General features: G+C 38.0%; 2 protein-coding genes across 7 annotated transcripts in view; one reads left to right on the top strand and one right to left on the bottom strand.

The window, feature by feature from the left end:
* LOC144978136 (uncharacterized) overlaps positions 1–7,285 on the top strand; it is a 17,863-nt gene extending 10,578 nt beyond the window's left edge. For all 3 annotated transcript variants that reach the window (XM_078923794.1, XM_078923792.1, XM_078923793.1), the window contains exons 9-10: positions 902–1,009; positions 4,635–7,285. In XM_078923794.1, the coding sequence (XP_078779920.1) occupies positions 902–1,009; positions 4,635–6,950 (2,424 nt within the window). In that variant the 3' untranslated portion in view covers positions 6,951–7,285. The remainder of the gene's footprint in view (positions 1–901; positions 1,010–4,634) is intronic.
* A 6,577-nt stretch (positions 7,286–13,862) lies between these two features.
* The window catches only part of LOC144978135 (collagen alpha-6(VI) chain-like), a 66,945-nt gene continuing 60,807 nt past the window's right edge, over positions 13,863–20,000 (bottom strand). For all 4 annotated transcript variants that reach the window (XM_078923791.1, XM_078923788.1, XM_078923789.1 and 1 more), the window contains 2 exons: positions 19,481–19,553; positions 13,863–14,009 (listed from right to left, as the gene is read on the bottom strand). In XM_078923791.1, the coding sequence (XP_078779917.1) occupies positions 14,005–14,009; positions 19,481–19,553 (78 nt within the window). In that variant the 3' untranslated portion in view covers positions 13,863–14,004. The remainder of the gene's footprint in view (positions 14,010–19,480; positions 19,554–20,000) is intronic.

Raw genomic sequence — 20,000 nt, 5'->3', positions numbered from 1 at the left:
TCTTCAACAGAGTCCTTTGGCCCATGGAGTCAGAGTTTATCCCAGTTTATATAGTGTGAAATGGATATATCCGTTAAATGTGCTCAAAGTAGTTTATAAGGGGTCCTTAGCCAACAGCAATACTTAACTTGTATGCTGAGATAAGATGCCTGAGTGTCAATATTACAATTTTTTCGGACAGAAACAAAGCTGTTAATTGCCAGGTACCCATTTTACACGCAAGTACGGAGAGAGCATGTGGGTAAACAGTCTTCTCCAAGGACTCAACCATGCAACATTAAGAGCGGAACTCGAACCCAGGACCTACCAGTCCAAAAAGCAAGCGTCATACCACAAGACCACATAGCCACACAGATGGTACTTTAAAAAAAAAGAAAATCATGATCTAAAGGACTGAATCAAAAGCTACTTCCTCCCATAGTAAGCAGAGAGGCACTTACTCTATCTTCTATCCCCCAATTCTATTTTCCAACATGCTTTCTGTCTTTGTCTTGGAATGAGATTTCTTGGTTTCAAGCCATCTCCAAATCAGTAGTTTTGTGCTCACAAAAAGAAAGTAGTCCTTCAGCAGAGTCCTTTGGCCCATGGAGTCGGGAGTTTATCCTGGTTTCTATAGTGTGAAATGGACAATAGCAATTGCTTGCTACTCTTTGGATAGAGTGTTAGTCTATCGCAGGTACTTTCCACCAGAGCTACAGACCAAGCTACCCAATCACTGCTGGGTGGATATGGGGGTCATAAAAAATCTTGACCGCACCCGGAATCAATCTTGGACCCATTATGTTTGAAGTGAGTGCTCTACTAACTGAGCTATCGGTACTGCCTGTGCTCATGAAAGAAAGCCAAACTTTTTGAGCTGATTTTAACCATTTTCAATTTTCCTTCTTTGCGGTTTCCCCAGGTTTACGATATTGAAATTTTAAATGAGGAAACAGATTTGCCTACAGAGGACATGGAGGGCTTGGTGAAAGTGAAGATTATGTCAGACAAAACAAAAGAGGAGGACAAGGTATGAGTAATTCAAAAACAAAAATTATTCTTTATTCATTTGAGATTTTATCAATACTGTTATTATTGGATGTTTCTCGGGGGGCTTCTCTTCTTGATTATTAACCCCCAAATTTGCTCACTTGGACAACAAGGGTGATTCCTGTTGACATCAGACATCCTGTTTGATGGATTATCTATATTCCTTCATGGAATGCCTAGGCAATAGGATCTTATGGTGCCGTTACAAAAGGCGTAATTTTTAAAATTGTATTTTTGCTTTTTGATAAGACAACGGACATCTGGAATCAATAATGAGAATATGTCGAGCCCGTTTGAAATTTAAAACCAAGAAAAGTGTCTTTTCCTATTTTTTATTTTTTATTTAGTTTGTTTTTTGGTTTTTTGTTTTTGTGTTTTGTTGTTTTTTTTTTGTTTTGTTTTTTTGTGTTTAAAACAAAATCTTACTCTGGATTTTGTGTGACACACGAATCACCCGCTGGTTAAGGTGTGATTGTTGGGATTGGCAGCGTGAATCAACTGAAAGAACAGTTCAACAGAGTTGTAACAAGGTCAACCTTTGAGATATGGTTATGACAACTTGCATTAAGGACAAAAAGCAGGCATCATTCATTTTTTTCGTGCCAAAGAAAAACATGTCTGATATTGTTCATCCAGCCTGTTTTTCTTTTTCTTCTTTTCGTACGTGTCTTTGAATTATAATTATGTGGTCTAGTGGTATGAAGGTCCTGGGTTCGAGCCTCGCACCTGGTGCATAGTTGAGTCCTTGGAAAAGGCTCACATTCTCTCACCGTACTCAGGTGTAAAATGAGTACCTGGCTGTTAACAGCGTTGTCTTTGTCCGAAAAATTGTAATATCGCCTAACAGGCGGCATGTCCCATCTACATGTTAAATGTTGCTGTTGAGCAGGGACCCCTTGTAAAGCGTTTTGAGCACATTTAGTGGATATTGCGCTATATAATGCTCAAAATAATTATACGATTTTTTAAAAACGTAACAAAGCAACAACAAAATTTTAAAAATTTGCTTCAAATAAAGATTAAAATGTTCAGGAGACATTGGGCTTTCAAACAATGCAAAATAAAAACGCAAAACAAAACTTTTCACCATGTGACTGATTATGTCAGGGACACACACATATATCTGTTAAATGTGCTCAAAGTGCTTTATAAGGGGTCCTTAGCCAACAGCAATACTTGACGTATTTGTTGAGACAAGATGCCCATGTGTCAATATTACAATTTTTTCAGACAGAAACAAAGCTGTTAATGGCCAGGTACCCATTTTACACCCAAGTACGGAGAGAGAATGTGAGTAAAGAGTCTTCTCCAAGAACTCAACCATGCAACATTAAGAGCAGAACTCGAACCCAGAACCTACCGGTTCAAAAAGCAAGTGCCATACCACATGACCACATAGCCACACAGATAGTACTTGATAAAATCATGATCTAAAGAAGGACTGAATCAAAAGCTACCTCTTCATTGAAATCCATGTTGTATTGTATCATAATTAGTGCGGCTATGTGGTCTTGTGGTATGACCACTCACTTTCGGTTGGAAGGTCCTGGGTTTGAGCCTTGCTCGGCGCATAGTTGAGTCCTTGGAAAAGGCTCTTTACTCTCACCGTACTCAGGTGTAAAATGAGTACCTGGCCGTTGACAGTGTTGTTTCGTATCGGAAGGTCCTGAGTTCGAGCCTCGCACCTGGCACATAGTTGAGTCCTTGGAAAAGGCTCTTAACTCACATTCTCTCACAATACTCAGGTGTAAAATGAGTATCTGGCCGTTAACAGCGTTGTCTTTGTCCGAAAAATTGCAATATCACCTAACAGGCGGCATGTCCCATCCTACATGTTAAATGTTGCTGTTGACCAGGGACCCTTGTAAAGCGTTTTGAGCACATTTAGTGGATATTGCCCTGTATAAAGCTCAAAATAATTATACGATTTTTTAAAAACGTAACAAAGCAACAACAAAATTTTAAAAATACCCCCACCCCCAACCAAAGCAAAAAAAATAATAGTACTTGAGCATTAGAGCCTCTATTTATATTGTGGGCGCCCTTGAGATAATCAGTCCCGTGGTGAAAAGCTTCGAACAGAGATATTGACAATTTTAGTCAAGAGGTCAATTTTTATGGAAAATGAGTTTTTTCATAAAAAATCATTAAATCAAACATTTTTCTACATATTGATGAAATATTTTAATTGAATTCTACTAAATATTTTATTTTAATTTTTTTATGAAGGTAATTTTTCTTCTTTTTCTTCTTTCAGCTTATCCCTCAGGTTGCAGGGTTGCCATAATGAATGCCACATCTCTATGCATCTCGTTTTAGCGCATCATCTTCCTGCAGGCCTAGTTCTTTCATATCATCCTTTACCTTATCCCATCTAGTCTTGGGGCGTCCCTTTTTCCTCTTTCCCGCTATTTGTAAGTCCAATACTTTCCTTCCCACATACTCCTGTTCTCGTCTCTTGACATGTCCGAACCATTTCAATCTATCTTCTCTCATCTTTATTGATGCATTTTTCACTTAGTCAACCTTCGAATTCATTCATTTCTCACTTTATCTTTTCTTGTCCAGCCAAGTGACCATCTCAACATTATTATACTTAATTTCAACTCTTGTCAACTTTGGAAGCGATTTCTAAAATTAGGGTTTCACATCCTAGCCCATGCATATGAACATAACTTCATGAAAAATCACCCGATTTGCTTCAAATAAAGATTAAAATGTTCAGGAGACATTGGGCTTTCAAACAATGCAAAATAAAAACGCAAAACAAAACTTTTCACCATGTGACTGATTTTGTCAGGGACACACACATATATCTGTTAAATGTGCTCAAAGTAGTTTATAAGGGGTTCTTAGCCAACAGCAATACTTAACTTGTATGCTGAGATAAGATGCCTGTGTGTCAATATTACAATACTTTCAGACAGAAACAAGGCTGTTAATGGCCAGGTACCCATTTTACACCCAAGTACGGAGAGAGAATGTGAGTAAAGAGTCTTCTCCAAGAACTCAACCATGCAACATTAAGAGCAGAACTCGAACCTAGAACCCACCGGTCCAAAAAGCAAGTGTCATACCACATGACCACATAGCCTCACAGATAGTACTTGATAAAATCATGATCTAAAGAAGGACTGAATCAAAAGCTACCTCTTCATTGAAATCCTTGTTGTATTGTATCATAATTAGTGCGACTATGTGATCTTGTGGTTTTCAGCATTATTATTATTATTATTATTATTTATGACACTCGCTTTCGGATTGGAAGGTCCTGGGTTCGAGCCTTGCTCGGTGCATAGTTGAGTCCTTGGAAAAGGCTCTTTACTCACATTCTCTCACCGTACTCAGGTGTAAAATGAGTACCTGGCCGTTGACAGCGTTGTCTCTGTCACACAAAAAAAAGTGTTATATCGCCTAACAGGCGTCATGTTTCGTTCTACAAGTTACATGTTGCTGTTGGTCCTTGTAAAGCGCTTTGAGCACATTTAGTGGATATTGTGCTATATAAAAGCACTATTTTTCAATTTAAAAACAAAGAAAAAACAAACCACAGCTTCATAAACTTACATAAATTAAGACTTTTTTTCTTTTTTAACCCTTTTCAGGAGTGTCAGACGGGTCAAGATTCAAAGTTTGATGAATGCGAAACCAAACAAGAGATTATAACTGATGATCTCCCCCAGGGCACTGGACCAGCAGCCTGTCCCCAAGATTTGGAAAACCTTCAATCTTTAGAGCATCGTCTCAATCCATACGTGAAAAAAGAGAATTTGGTCGGTGTTGCCATGACAACAGTGGCTCAAGACGATGGAGCTAATGATATGGGTGATGATTATATCGATGAAAATGTTACTGTTAATTTTTTACTCGCTGATGGTTCAACCACCCTTGAGGGCGTAGATTGTGAAACCTTCAAAAATAGATTGGAACTAGATCAGTATCTAGAGAGTCATAAGGATAGTGGCCCTCATATATGCAAGGTCTGTAACAAACACTTTAAAGGTAAACATTATCTGGGGAAACATCTAGAAAAGCATCTTGAAAATAAACTTTACATATGCAAGCTATGTGGAAAAGAATTTGTTACAAGACGTTCTTGGCAGCATCACGAATGGAGTCACGGAAGGCAGAAAAGTGATATATATTATAAATGCAAAGAGTGTGATAGGGAGTTTTTGTTCCGATACGCGCTTTTCAAACACATGGACTTGATGCATTCTTCTGGACATAAATCTGAACTGTGTTCTATTTGCGGTGTTACGTTTAAATGCAAGAAAAGCTTGTCGCAACATCTGGAATCTCATGAAGAATTTGACAAGAATGGGCCTCAAAAATGTACGGTTTGTGACAAAGAATTTATAGCAAAGAGGAGTCTTGAAGAGCATATGAAGCAACATGAAGAATTCAACTTGAATGGACCTCAAAAATGTTCGGCATGTGGTAAAGAGTTCATGACGAAGAAGCTTCTTCAGTTGCACATGAAACGCCATGTGGAGTTTGTCAAGAACGGCCCTCAAAAATGTACAATTTGTAACAAAGTATTGATGGCTAAGAAAAGTCTCCAAGTGCATATGAAACGTCATTTAGAATTTGACAGTACCGGTTTTCACAAATGTACAATATGTGGTAAAGAGTTTGCAGCAAAAAGAATTTTTAACGAGCACATGCAGCGTCATGAGGAGTTTGATAAGTACGGACCTCAAAAATGTCAAGTATGTGGTAGAGAGTTCAAACTGAGGCAGTATCTTCGCAACCATATGAGATGTCATTTAACAAACAGCAATCTTATGTGCGACGTCTGTGGTAAGACGTTCAAGTGCCCGATCCGGTTGAAAAATCACAAAAGAATTCAGCACTTACTGGGACCCGCTCCTTGCACAATATGCGGGAAAAAACTAAACCAGAACAACATGAAACGTCATATGAGACTCCACAGCGGAGACAGGCCCTATAAATGTTCCATGTGTCCCAAAACGTTCACACAAAGTACTGCTCGAAATTCCCACCAGATCACTCATACTAAGATTTATCCGTACAGATGTTCTCATTGCGGTAGAGGGTTTATCGCGCCTGGTCAATTATCTTTCCACAAATTGAGTCATACCGGAGAACGACCTTTTAAATGTTCTCTTTGCGACAAATCATTTGCGTCTTCCTCATTATTAGAGGCCCATACCGCAGAGTTTGGTCCTTCTCACGTCGGTGCTGCAACCAATGAAAAGCAATACAAGTGCTCTCTTTGTAAAAGACAATTCAAAAGAAGCATTCCTTTCGCCTTACACATATTGTCCTCGCATATCGAAGAGCTCAATTATTGTCTTCTGTGTAATAATGACGACGTCACCTTTACTTCCCCTTTAGATTTAGAATCTCATTTGAAGAACACCCATCTAAATGAAATGCCTTACAAGTGCAACAAATGCGGGGAATCATTTTATACCTTTTACAAATGCTTAAACCACAAAAGAAAAGTGCACGACGGCAAGAGCGTCTTTAAATGCAGCGATTGTGAAAAATCGTACACCACCAGCGTCGGTTTATTTCACCACCGTAACAGGAAACACAGCAACGAACCCTTGAAGTTCTTTAGGTGCCAAATATGCGGGAAGCAATTTGACAGTAAGAGCAATCAGCTACGACACACCGCGAATCACTCAGGTTTGAAACCATACAAATGCTCCATTTGTGGAGCTGCCTTTTCACAGAAATCCAGTTGTCAAACCCATTTATGGACCCACTCAAGGGAAAAGAGATATCCGTGTCACAAATGTGGAAAAGGTTTCAACGACAAACGGAATTTTCAGTCTCATTTGAAAAAATCCCATCCAGAAGATGGTGCTTCACAAGTTTCAGTGCACGCTTTGAGTTATGTGGGAGAAAACCTTACTATGTCACAAGCCTTGTCTCCTTTTACCAAATGAACATGGAAATTCCGTCTCTAAAGCTGACAAAATGAAGGACAGGGAGTCTCTACTCTCTCTCTCTCTCTCTCTCCTCTCTCTCTCTCTCTCTCTCTCTCTCTCTCTCTCTCTCTCCTCTCTCTCTCTCTCTCCTCTCCTCTCCCTCTCCTCTCTCTCTCTCTCTCTCTCTCTCTCCCTCCTCTCCCTCCCTCTCTCTCTCTCTCTCTCTCTCTCTCTCTCTCTCTCTCTCTCTCTCTCTCTCTCTCTCCCTCTCTCTGCTCTCATTTTAATTACAAAAGAAAAGAAAAAAAATGATTTATCTAGAGAGACTTTTAAAAACTTTAAATAAACATAAATTTGAAATGGATATTGAATGTTCTAGAAAAAACGAATTTATTCCTGTTTTTAAAATTGATAAAAAACGTTTTCCAGTTGCAGCTCAGTACAGCCCGCCTGATCCCGGTCCATCGACATCCAAGACAGATAACTCCAATAACAAACCACTCAGTCATTCTAAAAAGAATAGCCAACTTACTACGTCCAACAGTGTCTCATTTGAAAAAATCCCATCCAGAAGATGGTGCTTCACAAGTTTCAGTGCACGCTTTGAGTTATGTGGGAGAAAACCTTACTATGTCACAAGCCTTGTCTCCTTTTACCAAATGAATATGGAATTCCGTCTCCAAAGCTGACAAAATGAAGGACAGGGAGTCTCTACTCTCTCTCTCTCTCTCTCTCTCTCTCTCTCTCTCTCTCTCTCTCTCTCTCTCTCTCTCTCTCTCTCTCTCTCTCTCTCTCTCTCTCTCTCTCTCTCTCTCTCTCTCTCTCTCTCTGTTTTATTTGTTTTATGAGCAATAGAGACATAAATCTATCTGGAATTTAGAAATGTATTTATGCCTTTATTGTTTTTTGTTGTTGGCTGAAGAAGGGTTTTGAGCCCGAAACGTTCCGTGTTTGGTATTTATTTTGTTCTTTTTTGAAGCTGTTATATTCATTTTTGTTTATGACTTTTACAGTCCACAGCTTCTAGTTCTAGCAGCCTTGTATCACTTTGTCATCAAAATTGTATTTTTGAGATAAGTAAGATTGCCCTGCTTGTTGCATCAGTGACACACGGAATTGCCCAAAAATGTGATATTTATTTATTTATTGATGAAAAATTTATGCAAAACAATCAAAATTCTTTCGTTTTTTGTTTTTAAGAAACACGGTTTTGACTTATTGTTGAATCTTGTTACTTTTTGTGATTTGTTCAATATTTTCAAGGTTACTTCGATAATGCTTTCTGTCTTTCTCTTGGAACAGGATTAGGCCTACTTAGTTTTGTCCCAGTCCTGACTGGAGTCCTTAACTGGGAATGAAAATGTCATAGTTATAGTTTTAGGAGATGATATTATTTCCCTTGTAAATTATTGATGGTATGCTCTTGGAATCTACATCTTGTTTCCTTTTTTGAACCTATTCCCCCTTGTCTTACTTTTTCTTGGGTGCTTTGATTGTAAATTTAGAATATTGTTGCTATCCTATGTTCTTCTTTTTACGGGCGCTGATTTGACCTAAATGTGTTGCAGGCGCTGTAACACCCTTAAAAACAACAAACAAACATAATACGATAAAATCTTGTTTACATTTTAATAATGGACCAACTGCAGTCTCTCAAACATTGTGAATTGACTGAGTGGGGTTCCTTGCCCCCCATAGTGGGCAGGGAGGCACTTACTGTGTCTTCTATTTCCTTAGACCTTTTTTTTCCAATTTGCTTTCTGTCTTTGTCTTGGAATGAGATAACTTGGTTTTGTTCTGACCCTTGCCGGAGTTCTTGACTGGGAGGGAAACAGTCAAATGCATAGTTATTGTTTTGGGACATGATCTTTTTTTCCTTGTAAATCATCTCTCTGTTATGTATTATTATATTTGTTATTTTGAATGTATAATGTAAGCATTTGAGTGTATTCCTCTTTGTTGGATTTTGTGCTTTTGTCCGGATGAGACTTATAGGTGATCTCAAACTAAGTATACATTGGTGGTATGCTCTTGGAATCTACATCTGATCCCTATTTGTTTCCAGTTCCCCTTTGTCTTACTTTCTCTTGGGTGCTTTAATTGTAATTTCAGAAATTTTCACTATCCCATTTTCTTCCTTTTTACTGGCGCTGATATGACCTTAATGTGTTGCAAGCGCCGTAACTGGGTGGGGATCCTGACCTCCCATAGCGGGCAGGGAGGTACATACTGTGTCTTCTATCCCCTTATATCTGTTTTCCAACTTGCTTTCTGTCTTTGTCTCGGAATGAGATTACTTGGTTTTGTCCTGGCACTGGCCGGAATCCTAGCTGGGAGGGAAACAGTCAAATGCATAGTTATTGTTTTGGGAGATGATATTTTTTTCCTTGTAAATCATCTCTCTGTTATGTATTATTTTTATTTTGAATGTATAATGTACGCATTTGAGTGTGTTCCTCTTTGTTGGATTTTGTGCTTGTGTCTGGATGAGACTTGTAGGTGATTTCAAACTAAGTACATTGGTGGTATGCTCTTGGAATCTACATCTGATCCCTATTTGTTCTCAGTTCCCCTTTGTCTTACTTTTTCTTGGGTGCTTTAATTGTAATTCTAGAACTTTTTACTATACCATTTTCTTCCTTTTTACTGGCGCTGATATAACCTAAATGTGTTGCAAGCGCCGTAAAACCCTTAAAAACAAAAAAACAAAACAAGCGCCGTAAAACCCTTAAAAACAAAACATTGTGAATTGGTTTAACCATTCATGAATGCAAAATGCAATTTACAGCGCTATCCCTCATGCTACCTTTTTAATTTATTTTTTTTTAAATAATTGATCTGTTTACAACTTGTTACTGTTTTTCTTTTCGTGGTGACATTAGCACTGACTGAATCTGAAATGAACCAACAAAATTTTACTGTGTTTTGTTTATTTGATTTAAACTATGTTTATTAACTGACTTACCGAAATAGCAAGATGTGTAAAAGAAAAGACAGAGATTTGAACAAGTGTGCATGAAAGGTGCCAGACAAAGAAATTCGCGACCTCCCATAGTGGGCAGGGAGGTACTTAATGTGTCTTCGATTTCCCTACATCTGTTTTCCAACATGCTTTCTGTCTTTGTCTTGGAATGAGATTACTTGGTTTTGTCCTGGTCCTGGCCGGATGCCCTGGCTGAGAGGGAAACAGTCAAATGTAGTTAGTTTTGGGAGATGATATTTTTTTCCTTGTAAATCATCTCTCTGTTATGTACTGTATTATGTTTTCTTTATATTATATATGATTTGTAAAACATTTGAGTGTGTTCCTCTTAGTGGGGACCTGTGATGGTGTCTGGATGAGACGTTTAGTGATCTCAAACTATGTACTTTGATAGTGTGCTCTTGGAATCTACACCCGTTTCTTATTTGAACCAATTCCCCTTTGTCTTACCTGTTCTTGGGTGCTTTAATTGTAATTCTAAAACTTTTTACTATCCCATTTCCCTTTTTACTGGCGCTGATGTGACCTAAATGTGTTGCAAGTGCCGTAAAACCCTTAAAAACAAACAAAAAGAAAGAAAGAAAGAAAGAAAAAATAATAAATCCCAAAACATCAGTCTACCACGACTGGGTCTTGAACCTCAGACCTTCTGATAAGCGGTCTGACCTCTCATGCACCTTTTATGCACACTTGTTCAGATTTTTATCTCACATATTTTCAAAAAAGAAAAGACAGTGCAGTGCCGAAAATTGAGCTAGGGCGGTTTGATTTGCTCAAGGCCACACAGCGCAGCGGTCAGTGATCTAACATGGTACCTTTCAGGTAGGAAGCGAAGACCATACCGCTGAGCCCCTTTTTTATGCATCATGAAATCCTTTTCGTACTAACACTCTTACAATATTTGTCACTGCCGATAGCCAGGTACTCATTCACAACTGGGTCGAGTGGGGTAATGTGTATATAAAGTGCATCATCTAAACAACTTAGAGGACCAAAATTCTCCACAATCACTGTCACCCACTCCGTCACTGACCATGCTCGACTTTGCTCAACTTTTGTGACAAAACGAGATATCCTTTCTTAAAAAAATATAGCATTGTGGAGAACATTGTGTTTTTTTGAGTCAATAAAAAAATTGATACGGCGCACAACTCTACTGAAAGATTTGAAAATTAGAAATGTATTTTTTACAGATAGATAAACAGATAACTTGATTTCCTTTTATAATTTAAAGTCAGTTTGAAAGTTCGTTGAGTCAAACAGATAATATCATAAAATATGTACCGACGACACTTAGCTCCCAAAATCAACTAATTTTGACACTGTAAAAAGTTGTCAATTTGCGTCATCTATTTATGACATCAAGTATTATTATTACTTCCGTTGTGTTGTTGATTTAGCGGTGATCAGTTTTGTTATGATATGTTTGTGTGTATGTGTGTGTGTGTGCATGTTTGTGTGTGTGTTGTGTGTGGTGTATACATGTGTGTGTGTATGTTGGCATTTTTCAGCAAATCGTGGCATTCATAGTGATATTATTCACTTGATCACATGAAGAAGGTATTTCAGTCGCCATTTTGATTCTTTTTTTACTATTAGGGTTAGCTCGAGAGGTTAGTCATAAGTGTTATTAAAGGTGCTAGGGTGTTTGTTTTTCCATAAGTTAAGTAAAGGGGAGACATTCCGAAAGCTCCTACATCCCCAGTATTCTTTAAAATTGTATTTTCACCTTTGATCTTTTGTCAGCACGGTGGTAGAACAGCACATTCAACGTTCAAAATTCCAATTCCAATAACGGATAACAGCACCTGTAGCATCAGTCGCCAATCAGACACAGCTAACTTACTGAAGAGTAGTTCTCTCATAATTTGGGATGAAGCACCTATGATGGACAGGCGTGTGTTTGAATGTGTGAGCAGGACATTTTGTGACATAACAGGCAGTTCAAAACCTTTTGGGGGCAAAGTGGTTGTACTTGGATGGGATTTTCGGGAAATTCTACCTGTTGTTAACAAAGGAAGTGAAGCCGATATATTAAGTGTCAACTTAACAAGTCAATTATTTGGAATTTTGTCACCATTTTTCACATGAACAAGAACATGGGGGTTAGTGATGACAATAACTGTTTTGCAAATTGGCTTCTCCGCATCGGAAATGGTACAGAGCCGGTTTTCAGCGAAATAGGAAAGTATTCTGTTAAATTACCTACAGCGCTATGCCTTCCTGAAAATGACCCAGAATGCTTGATAAATGCTGTATACAATGATTTGAATCTGAACTTTGCGGATGAACGTTATCTATCAGAGAGAGCAATTTTGACTACAACCCATGAAAATGTTGACAAAATAAATGCAGCCGTTCTGTCCAGGTTGACCTCATCAACTGAACAAATTTACCGCAGTGCTTATTCCATTCAAAGTGACTCTGACATCAACTTATACCCGATTGAATTCTTGAACGAACTTACACCTCCCGGACTTCCTCCACATGCATTACATTTGAAAGCCAACACGTCAGTCATGCTGCTTAGAAATATAAATCCTAAATCAGGCCTCCTAAATGGCACCCGTTTGTTAATAATTAAATTAGGTTCAAAAGTATTAGAAGCCAAGATAATTACCGGTAGTAGAGCTGGCGACATAGTGTTTATCCCTAGAATCAATCTGACGACAACAACTGATTCAGGCTTACCATTTATTATAAATAGAAGACAGTTTCCGGTAAAATTGTCATATGCAATGACAATTAACAAGTCTCAGGGGCAGACATTAAGCAAGATGGGGATTTTCTTACCACAACCGGTATTCACACACGGACAACTGTATGTTGCTGTGTCACGGGTCAGAGGCTATAGTGGCTTACACTTCATGTTGGGCCACACAGAAAAATCAACCGAAGATATACCAAATTACACAGACAACGTTGTTTACCAATCTGCCCTCATTAAATGATAGTGAGTATAGTATCGAGTGAAAATAGTTCTTTCCCCGCGAAATTGCGGGCTTTTTACTAGTATATATATATATATATATATATATATATATATATATATATATATATATATATATATATATAATATATATATATATATATATATATATAAATAAAATACTGATTGAGTCCTGGGTGGGGCTCCTGGCCTCCCATAGTGTACAGGGTTGCTCTTAATGCGTCTTCTATCCCCTATCCCCTAAACATTGTACTTACGGATAGAAGAGGGAGACAGAGGATCGATTACATTGACAATCTGAACGGATGGATTGGTGGAGGAGGAACAGGAATCGAGCTATTGATAAGATCTGAGGACAGATATGGTTGGAGGGACATGATCGCCGATGTCTGCAACAGGTTTTCCAATTTGCTTTCTGTCTTTATCTTCGAATGAGATTGCTTGGTTTTGTCCTCGACGGAGTCCTTGGCTTGTTTCCGAATGAGACTTTTAGGTGATCTCAAACTAAGACTGATGGTGTACTCTTGGAATCTACATGTTCCATTTTGAACCAATTCCCCTTTGCCTTACCTTTTATTGGGTGCTTTAGTTGTCATTCTAGAACATTTTACTATCCCATTTTCTTTCTTTTTTTCTGGCGCTGATATAACCTGAATGTGTAGCAAGCGCCGTAAAACCCTTTAAAAGAATTAAATTAAAAAAATAAAAAGATATGGATAGATATTTTGAATTATTTAACGTTTATCATTAGCTGATTTTTATAAATAATAGCATTATGGATTATTGTTATAATGAGTAAGGGGGTTGTTTTTTGGTGCAACTGTTTTTGGTTTCAGTCTTTTCTACTGGATGGGCCTTTTTTTTTTTTTGGGGGGGGGGGGGGGGGGTTAAAAAGGATTTTACGGCGCTTGCAACACATTTAGGTCATATGAGCACAATTAAGACAACACGATATGAATGAGGCATTGTTTTGAAACCATTTAAAATACGCCTTGGATACGTGCATATTGTTTGTTTATTATAAAATATAAACGACAGATTTGAACATTTGAGAAAATATGGAAACTGTCCCAATTACGTTACTTGAGAATGAGTCCAGAGATCCTTCATAAGCATCAAACCATACCAGGAGATCTCTTCTAACCTGTGAAAAAAAGAAAAAAAACGGATCAGTATCAATTGCTTGTTCTCTTTTGGATAGGACACTTGTCTTAGCGTAAATTACGAGTACTTTCCACCAAATTTAACAGCCCCAGCTAACCAATCAATCACTGGTAGGTGGACAGGATGGTTGGATAAAAAATCTCCGTCTTCACACGGAATCGACCTCGGCTCCTTTGGTTTTGTTAATGTTGTATTAATTTATAGGGAATGAGATTAGCGGAAGAGTAGCGTCCCTTGATTGGACGTCACCGGCGGAGAAGTTATTTGTAAACAAGCCAAGCCGCTCCAAATCCAAATTTATTATTCATATTTCTGTTTTTAAAAATGCATATATATATATATATATATATATATATATATATATATATATATATATATATATATATATATATATATATATATATATATATATCATAATCAACGTAGATCTTTTCTTTAGATTTCCCCATTATGAAATGTGAACAAAATATGATGTAGACTACAAATTAAAAATAAAAGATGGTTTGTTTACAAATAACTTCTCCGCCGGTGACGTCCAATCAAGGGACGCTACTCTTCCGCTAATCCCATTCCCTATTTGTGATGGAAAACAATGATAATAATACATAGATAAGAGGAGTAATATTTACTAGACAGCAACTTGGGAAATTCCGACATATATGGAAAAAAAAAAAATTTTTAACTGATAAAACTGCCTGGGTGGGGTCCCTGACCTCCCATAGTGGGTAGGGGAGTACATACTGTGTCTTCTATCCCCTTTTATCTGTTTTCCAACATGTTTTCTGTCTTTGTTTTGGAATGAGATTACTGGGTTTTGTCCTGGCCCTGGCCGGAGTCCTAGCTGGGAGGGAAACCGTCAAAGGCATAGTTATTGTTTTGGGAGATGATATTTTTTTCCCTTGTAAATCATCTCTCTGTTATGTATTATTATATTTGTTATTTTTAATGTATAATGTAAGCATTTAAGTGTATTCCTCTTTGTTGGATTTTTTGCTTGTGTCCGGATGAGACTTATAGGTGATCTCAAACTAAGTACATTGGTGGTGTGCTCTTGGAATCTACATCTGATCCCTATTTGTTCCCAGTTCCCCTATGTCTTACTTTTTCTTGGGTGCTTTAATTTTAATTCTATAACTTTTTACTATCCCATTTTCTTCCTTTTTACTGGCGCTGATATAACTTAAATGTGTTGCAAGCGCCGTAAAACCCTTAAAAACAAACAAACAAAGTACACTGATAGTGTGCTCTTGGATTCTACTTCTGTTCCCTATTTGAACCATTTCCCCTACCTATGTCTTACTTTTTCCTCAAGTCCTTTTAACTGTACATCACCTGAAATGTTTTTACTATCTTATTTTCATCCTTTTTACTGGCGTTGATATGACCTAAATGTGTTGCCAGCGCCGTCAAACCCTTAAAAACAAAACAAGTCATGAGATAATTTTTGTTGAAATCGATTGCTGATAACAATTGTGACCCATCGTCTCAAAACGGTATTATGTCGGAACGAACCAGATGCTTAAAAGCTGAATTAAATGTTAAAACAGGTCAAAAATATAAATTGTTGGCATTAGCACCCTAAAACATGGTATCCATTCTCCTAAATAAAACATACAAACTCAACACAAGTCTGATATTTCTGGCTATAAATTCAATTTTCAACATCTTAACCAACCCGACTTAATACCGTTTTGAGGCGAAGGGTGACAATTGAAGGATCGAAGAGCTCGTCAGCTGCTTTAGTGGGTAGAATGTACTTTTAGATCACATGCAGTTCCTCCCCGTGTCACGAGTCGGTTAACATTTTGTATACATAGTTCGAAGATGACGTCACTCAGGTCTTGGTTATTGTTTTTTGCCATCCGCGTTTATGAGTAATGCTCACTGAACTGTATTACCCAGACTATAGATAGTTCGAAGATGACGTCACTCAGGTCTTGGTTATTGTTTTTTGCCATCCGCGTTTATGAGTAATGCTCACTGAACTGTATTACCCAGACTATAGATAGTTCGAAGATGACGTCACTCAGGTCTTGGTTATTGTTTTTTGCCATCCGCGTTTATGAGTAATGCTCACTGAACTGTATTACCCAGACTATAGATAGTTCGAAGATGACGTCACTCAGGTCTTGGTTATTGTTTTTTGCCATCCGCGTTTATGAGTAATGCTCACTGAACTGTATTACCCAGACTATAGATAGTTCGAAGATGACGTCACTCAGGTCTTGGTTATTGTTTTTTGCCATCCGCGTTTATGAGTAATGCTCACTGAACTGTATTACCCAGACTATAGATAGTTCGAAGATGACGTCACTCAGGTCTTGGTTATTGTTTTTTGCCATCCGCGTTTATGAGTAATGCTCACTGAACTGTATTACCCAGACTATAGATAGTTCGAAGATGACGTCACTCAGGTCTTGGTTATTGTTTTTTGCCATCCGCGTTTATGAGTAATGCTCACTGAACTGTATTAACCCGACTATAAACGTTCATGGATACACACAGTTTTGGGTGTTGGTCCGTTATACTTCCGGATGGCAATGTTATGAGCTTCTTAGCCAAGCGCATACTATCTATACTGTATCATCAAATTGCTTGTTTGCCGACTTTGCCACATATCGCTCAGATAACAATAAGATTCAATAGTTTGATGTCATGTCCCAGCAACCAGCAGCTTGGTTCTAAACAATGAAAATCGGTACTTTTTATTATTCATGCTGGTTAGAACTTTTTCACATGTCGTGTGATCAGAATGTATAAAATTCAAAAACATGATCAGATTTATAATGTTTTTCTCATCTGGATACACTTTTATGCTCGTCGGAGAAGTATTTCATAATGGCGTCAGCCATTGTTCCAACAGTTTAGAACCAGTTACTAAGTTACAATGCGTCATTACGAGGAAAGTCAGATATCACTTTGTTTACTGTGTCATCGCATCAGTTGTTTGCTGACATTGCCACCCTGGGTGGGGTTCCTGACCTCCCATAGCGGGCAGGGAGGTACTTGCTGTGTCTTCTATCCCCTATATCTGTTTTCCAACTTACTTTCTGTCTTTGTCTTGGAAAGAGATTACTTGGTTTTGTCCTGGCCCTAGCCTGAGTCCTAACTGGGAGGGAAACAGTCAAATGCATAGTTATTGTTTTGGGAGATGATATTTTTGTCCTTGTAAATCATCTCTCTGTTATGTATTATTATATTTATTATTTTGAATTTATAATGTAAGCATTTGAGTGTATTCCTCTTTGTTGGATTTTGTACTGTGTCCGGATGAGACTTATAGGTGGTCTCAAACTAAGTACTTTGATAATGTGCTCTTGGAATCTACATGTGTTCCCAGTTCCACTATGTCTTACTGGGTGCTTTAATTGTAATTCTAGAAATTTTTACTATCCTTATTTCTTCCTTTTTACTGGCGCTGATATAACCTAAATGTGTTGCAAGCGCCGTAAAACCCTTAAAAACAAAAAACAGATATCACTTTTGTATACTGTGTCATCAAATCACTTGTTTGCTGACATTGCCACCAATCAGACAGATATCAATTCTTATCGGACCCTAGATTACACATTTATTAACTCACTCACACAATCCTAGAGATTTTTGCTACTTTTCAAAATTGGAAGAAAAAAAATGTATTAGAAACGAGAATATACATAGATAGTTTTCTTCAACTACCATCAACATGCAAAAAACTAAAAACATTAGCTTTGATACTACCCCTATAAATTGTCTCATAAAAATGTAATAAATAGGCATGGGGTAAAAGTAACCCGGGTAAACTACGGATATAGTCGATGTTAGGGTTGAGTGAGTTAACCAGATAACACTGTAGTCCTCTGGAAAACCATGTATTTAAAAAAAAAATTGTTAAAAAAAAATCGTCCTTCAAATATTTTGAGCTAAAAAAAACACTTGAGCTTTTATATAGCGCAATATCCACTAAACGTACTCTAAGCGTTTTACAATGGGTTCCTGACCACCAGCAAGACGTAACATGTAGAACGAGAAATGAGGCCTGTTAGGCGATATTATCGGGGGGGGGGGGGGGGGGTTCGACAGCGACATAGCTGTTAACGGCCAGGTACTCATTTTACACAGGAGTACGGTAAGAGAATGTGAGCAGAGAGCCTTTTTCCAAAGACTAAACCCAGGGCCTTCCGATCCGACAGCGAGTGTCATACCACAAGACCACATAGCCGCATGATCGATTTACACTACACGTTTCTCATCTTGGCAAACCCTCTCAAATAATATGGGACGATATCCAGCATGAACTTCAAATTCATGTTCAAGTTCAACGTCTTTATCTGCAAACTGCAAAATGCGGATTGCCCATCACTGCAGATTTTATACAATTATACGGTGACTCTCCATTATTGTGTTATTGAGTTGAAAAATAAATGTTTAATAGTTGTCCAAATTTGTTGTTGTTGGTAATATCTAGGATTTCTGGTGGGAGAGTGTTCCATTCCTTGACAGTTCTTGGGAAGAAATTTTTTATATTTGTTGGTTCTGTGTGTTACTTAATGCTGATGTGTTTGAATGAAATGACAATCTATTGTTGTTTTGGGTGGCGGTGGAGTATTTAGGGAACATCTGGGAAATTAGCTACAAGGAGAGAGCTAATTGCAGTATTGTGCGACACTGTGGTCCTGTGGTATGACTATGACACTCGCTTTCGGATCGGGAGGTCCTGAGTTCGAGTCTATCTCAGTGCATAGTTGAGTCCTTGGAAAAGGCTCTTTACTCGCATTCTCTCACTGTATCGTTTCCCAGGTTTTAGAGTTTTTGCCAAGATGAGGGTCATTTAAATCGATCAAAATATTTGAAGGACGGGAGTTTTCTGGCCAAATTTTTAAATATGGGTTTTTCGTAAACAGGTGCATGGCGCGTAAGCTACTCAGAATAAAATGGATGGATAGAATTAAGACTGTAAAAGTATGGAAAAGAACACAGCAGAAACCAGTGGGAGAGGAAATAGGAAGAAGACGATGGAGGTGGATTGGACACACCCTTAGAAAAATGACTCCACTATAACAAAGAAAGTATTGGACTGGAACCCTCAAGATCAAGGGGAAAGCCACGGGGAACACGGAGAAGAATTAACGAATCTGATAAACAGAGAGGTAGTAGAAGTAGCAGTGTATGGCTACACCTCCAGATTCATTTCGTCAACCCAGCTTCGAAAGTCTTCCTCCGCCCTAAGGACGGTTTCATAGCCACCTTCAAGTTTAGTTACTGGACAGTGGAGGACGATGTGATCGCTGGTCTCTGGGGCTGCCTGGCATTTCCGGCAGGTATCACTGTTCCCAGAGAGGTGATAAGACATAGAACGAGTTTAAAAAGTTAGCTCAGGATAGAGAAGGATAGAAACTGTTTGTCGCCTATACCCTGACCCCGAATGAAAAAGGCAATGATGTTGATGATGATGCATCTTGTCCTACTTACTCCTGTAGCAAACTCTTTGGATGGCTTTCACCAAATCTTTCTGTAGAGTCTCGAAACTGTTGCTGAGGATGATCTGTCAAAAAAAATTGAAATGGATTTCATAGGTAATATTGTAATCAGTCAGGGTCACAGGGGTCAATACAACAACAATAATAATAATAATAATAATAATAAATAATGTTAATGATAACACGCAGCTTATCCCGCGAAATTATGCAGGCTCTTGGCGGGTTACAATGATATAATAAATGATAAAGTTATCTAATGTGCACTCTTACATTATCTGATAAAATTGATTTCATCCATAAACAACACGAATGAACACACACACACACACACACACACACACACACACACCCAGAGAGAGAGAGAGAGAGAAAGATATATATATATATATATATATATATATATATATATATATATATATATATATATATATATATATGAGTGTTGGTGGGTACTCGTAGGTACGAAAGTGCTCGATAATGATGGTTAGAGCTAATATAGAATGCAAATTGTC

This window comes from Berghia stephanieae, chromosome 8, assembly GCF_034508935.2.
Source record: "Berghia stephanieae isolate SIO BIC M18660-M18661 chromosome 8, UCSD_Bste_1.3, whole genome shotgun sequence".
In the NCBI taxonomy this organism is placed as follows: Eukaryota; Metazoa; Mollusca; class Gastropoda; order Nudibranchia; family Aeolidiidae; genus Berghia; species Berghia stephanieae.
Note: the sequence above shows the minus strand (reverse complement) of the source record. Positions and strands in the feature narration are given on the sequence as shown.